We start from the raw sequence: 4,159 nt of genomic DNA on the forward strand, positions 1-4,159 counted from the left end.
ACAATGGCAGCCAAAGTATCTACGCCCTGGTGAGCTATGCTCCATTCTCAGCGAATATGCCAACGTCTGGGCGGGGCTGGGGGGCTGGGGGGCTGGGGTGGGATATTAGCCTCTCCCTTTCCAGCTGCTTGTTAAGGGCCATCCATTGGCTTGGGTCTGGAGCCCATTTTTAACTACTCAGCCACACTGCTTACAGTTGCTCCAAGTGTGTGCGTAATAAAAAAATAAGTCACACTTTAACCTTGATTCCGTTCTCTGTGGATGTGCTGGAGGCATCCGACTGTGGGTCCCTGATGGGCGAATGTCCCAGACCTGGATTAGGACATTGGCTCCTAGCCTAGCTCATGACCTCCAAGGCTCCTTGTCCTGAAACCTCAATTTCCTCCCGGGTCATAGCACTCCCCGCCTCCTCCTGGGGGAGCTGAGTTGCATATTAGGTATTGCTGGCACAAGATAAGCTCTAAATGGAGCTGTTCGATCACTGTTTGCTTGTTTGGCTTAGTTTGTCTTTTTCCTTTTTGAAATTCATTTTCATTGGAGTACACTCAGTTTACAACGCTGTGTTCGTTTCTGCTGTACAGCAAATGAATCAGTTATACACGTATCCACTTTTTTAGATTCTTTTCTCATATAGGTCATTACAGAATATTGAGTAAACTTCCCTGTGCCACACAGCGCGACCTTAGTTATCTGTTTTATATACAGTGGTGCGTGTATGTCAGTCCCAATCTCCCAATTTACCCACTGCCTGCCCTCCCCCCCCGACCCAGTTGGCTTTTTCCAATGCCTCTGTCCTGAGGCCCAGTCTATGTAGTTATCGGCAGAACCCTGAAGTTTGCGGTCTGGGCTGCCACTTACCTTTGCTGTGACCTTGAACAAATTCCTTCACTGCTCCTAGTCTCCGTTTGCTCATCTGTAAAATGGGAGTAAAACAATGCCAGATCACAGTAGCAATGACGATGACGTCTGGGTTCTTTTAACCAGCAGTCTCCTTGCAGCTTCGCTCTGAAAGCTCCAGAGTCTCCCTGAGCAGGCGCGGGACGATGGCGGATGCCAAGATCTCCATGTACCTGCCCCCCAACGTCAACCCTACTCAGGCTGCCATTGCCTACGGCTGCCGCGCGCTGCCCAAGCTGAACGAGGAGCTGCAGTCGGATGACCTGCTGACGAGGCAGAAAGCTCTCATGGCTCTGTGTGACCTCATGCATGACCCCGAGCACGTCTACACAGCCATTAGCATCGGTGAGCGTGTCGCAGCCCAAGGGACCACGACTGGGGTCTGGATGGACAGCCGCAGAGCGGCTGGAGGCGAGGGGGGGCGTGGGTGGGGGGAGCTGACCTGGCCCCTTCACAGCAGCCCTCCCAACTGGTCAGTCGGTCCTCAGCTGGACGCTCCAGTAGTCAGGCCATCTTGCCAGGACTCAGCCCGGTGGCCACACATTCTCCAAAGAGGCCTGTTTATCTGTCTCATTCAGAAGGTTGTCACAGAAGCTAGGCGCTAGCCCTACTGAAGCCACCCGGAGGTGGCGACCTCTGTCCATTTTCTCCCACATTCCTAATTACTCATATATAGGGGGCTTCCCTGGTGGCTCAGTGGTAAAGAATCCGCCTGCCAGTGCAGGAGATGTGGGTTTGATCCCTGGAGAAGGAAATAGCAACCCACTCCGTGTTCTTGCTTGGGAAATCCCATGGACAGAGGAGCCTGGCAGTCCATGGGGTCGCAAAGAGCTGGACCCCACTTAGTGACGAGACAACAATTAGCCACATAAGAGCTAAGTTGACATGAGTGGCCCAGTCGCAGCTACTCCAGATGAGGTCCACAGTGCGTGATCTGCCGCTTCTCCCACCGGCCTTACTTATCCGAAGGGCTAGTTTAATCCCATGGAGAAGGCAATGGCACCCCACTCCAGTACTCTTACCTGGAAAATCCCATGGACGGAGGAGGCTGGTGGGCTGCAGTCCATGGGGTCGCTAAGAGTCGGACACGACTGAGCGACTTCCCTTTCACTTTTCACTTTCATGCACTGGAGAAGGAAATGGCAACCCACTCCAGTGTTCTTGCCTGGAGAATCCCAGGGACGGGGGAGCCTGGTGGGCTGCCCGTCTATGGGGTCACACAGAGTCGGACATGACTGAAATAACTTAGCAGCAGCAGCAGCAGCAGTTTAATCCCAGAGGTGGCAGCAGTGGTCCCAACCTGGCCTCGGAGGCTGGGTGGAGCTTGGGTAATAAAGGCTGTGACTTAGTGAGCCCGACTCCGGGCCGGAACCACGACGAGCGCGTGCATGCCCGTGTTTATCTCAGTCCTCGTGGCACTGGCCCGGCGAGGGAAGGAGCCTCCTCAACAGAAGAAACGGAGTCTCAGCGAGAAGGACTATGAGGCCAGGGGGTGCTCCACTAAAAGGCAGGGTTTCTAGGTGCTCGATCTGGCGTGCCACGGCGTAACCCTTTCAAGGGTACACAACAGCTGGGGACAAGCTGGAATTTGACCTCCGGTCTCTCCAAATAAAAGCGGTTTTTTGAACCCCGGGGAGGACCAGGGTGGCACCAGCAAGAGGCATGCACAGAAATCGGGGGGGGTGGAGACAGGGTCCCCGGGGTGAGCCTTTCTGGCACCCAGAGGCCCCAGCAGTGACTCTGAAGCACTCGGTCGCCCATCCGGCGTCCCCGCACCCGCAAACAGCAGAGCCCTGGTGCTCTTGACCCCGACATCGGCGCGCCCATCGACTTCTGGGTCGGCTGGTGTCTGAGCCTGGAGGACATTCGTTGCTCCTTCTGCCCCGCAGGCTGCCTGGAGAGCCTGAAAGCCTTGCTGAAGGACACCAACGACCTCGTACGCATCAAGACCACCGAGGTGCTGTGCATCATGGCCACCCACAACGTGGGCAGGTGAGCCTCGTGCCCTGGGTCCCTGCCTGCGCTGAACCTGCCGCCCTCCCGGATCCACACGAGGGGAATACATGAGTGTGGGGCCTGGTCCCCGGTCCCCGTGGGGAGTTACAGCTTAAGGAGCTGACTTACCGTCGGGGAGACTCGGGGTGGGCACCCAGGCGCTGAGAGAAGAGGCCTAGACACCTCACTCGGGGCGCAGAGAAGGGTCCGGCCACGTGGGGGACCCCCGTGACCTCCTTCTCCCGAACGAGGCTGACCTCAGGCCGAGCACAGCTGGGCACTTCCTGTGTGCCGACCTGGGCCAGGCCTCACACCGAGCTCTCTCTTAGGCCCGACCGCAGCCTGGAGACCCTCACCAGGCGTGACCGGGCCTGCAGTTAGGCGGCTAATCAAATAGAATGGCCAAAAAGCCAGAAGCGGGAGAAAAGCCGGGAAAGAGGGACTTCCCTGGTGGCCCAGCATTTCAGCCTTCACCTTCCAGCGCGGTGGGCGCGGGGTTGGGCCCTGTTCGGGCGGCTGAGACCACACATGCCTGGTGTCCAAAACACCAAGACATAAAGCACAAGTCAGATTGTAACAAATCCAACCAAGATTTAAAAAATGGTCCACATTAAAAAAAAAAAAGCCAGGACAGAAACCGTACATTCCCTCTCAACGCTCGGCCTTTGTGTAGAAACCGCACATTCCCTTTCAACGCTCGGCCTTTGCGTTTGCCGCCGTGTGACTTGGGGGACCTTGGTTCCCTGCAGCAGCAGTGCTGTGCGTGCACTCCACTGTGTCTGACTCTCGCGACCCCGTGGACGGCAGCGCACCAGGCTCCTCTGCCCGTGGGATTTCCCAGGCAAGAACACCGGGGTGGGTTGCCATTCCCCCAAGGGGTCTTCCTGACCCAGGGATCAAACCTGCGTCTCCTGCGTCTCCTGGCAGGCGGGGTCTTTACTGCTGAGCCACCTGGGAAGCCCGACCACCACAGATCAAGCCTGTGCCCTCAGCAGTGAAAGCTCGGAGTCCCGACCACTGAACCATCAGGGGGTTCCCCAAACAGTTCATCTTAAGCCCAAACCCCTGAACGATTAGGCAGCCGCCAGTCCCTATGCCCAGCAGACCATGTTTCCCGTCATCTTTTCTGCTTAAACCACGCCTGTACCATCATGAATCAGTAGCTTCACTTCTTTAAAGTTAACCAAGAACTAAGACATTAATGAAGTAATCTGCAGGCCAGACCCTTCTAGAATCTTTACAGTCATCTCCCTACTGTTTCAGACGT

At 56.3% G+C, this 4,159-nt stretch overlaps 1 protein-coding gene across 1 annotated transcript in view; it reads left to right on the forward strand.

Moving 5' to 3' along the window:
• The window catches only part of RSPH14 (radial spoke head 14 homolog (Chlamydomonas)), a gene marked incomplete at its 3' end in the record, with an annotated part of 6,049 nt that overhangs the window by 428 nt on the left and 1,462 nt on the right, over nucleotides 1–4,159 (forward strand). Inside the window, exons 2-3 of the mRNA XM_010863524.1 lie at nucleotides 985–1,242; nucleotides 2,787–2,889. Of these exons, the coding sequence (XP_010861826.1) occupies nucleotides 1,044–1,242; nucleotides 2,787–2,889 (302 nt within the window). The remainder of the gene's footprint in view (nucleotides 1–984; nucleotides 1,243–2,786; nucleotides 2,890–4,159) is intronic.

Source organism: Bison bison, unplaced genomic scaffold (assembly GCF_000754665.1).
Source record: "Bison bison bison isolate TAMUID 2011002044 unplaced genomic scaffold, Bison_UMD1.0 scf7180017858472, whole genome shotgun sequence".
NCBI classification, from domain to species: domain Eukaryota; kingdom Metazoa; phylum Chordata; class Mammalia; order Artiodactyla; family Bovidae; genus Bison; species Bison bison.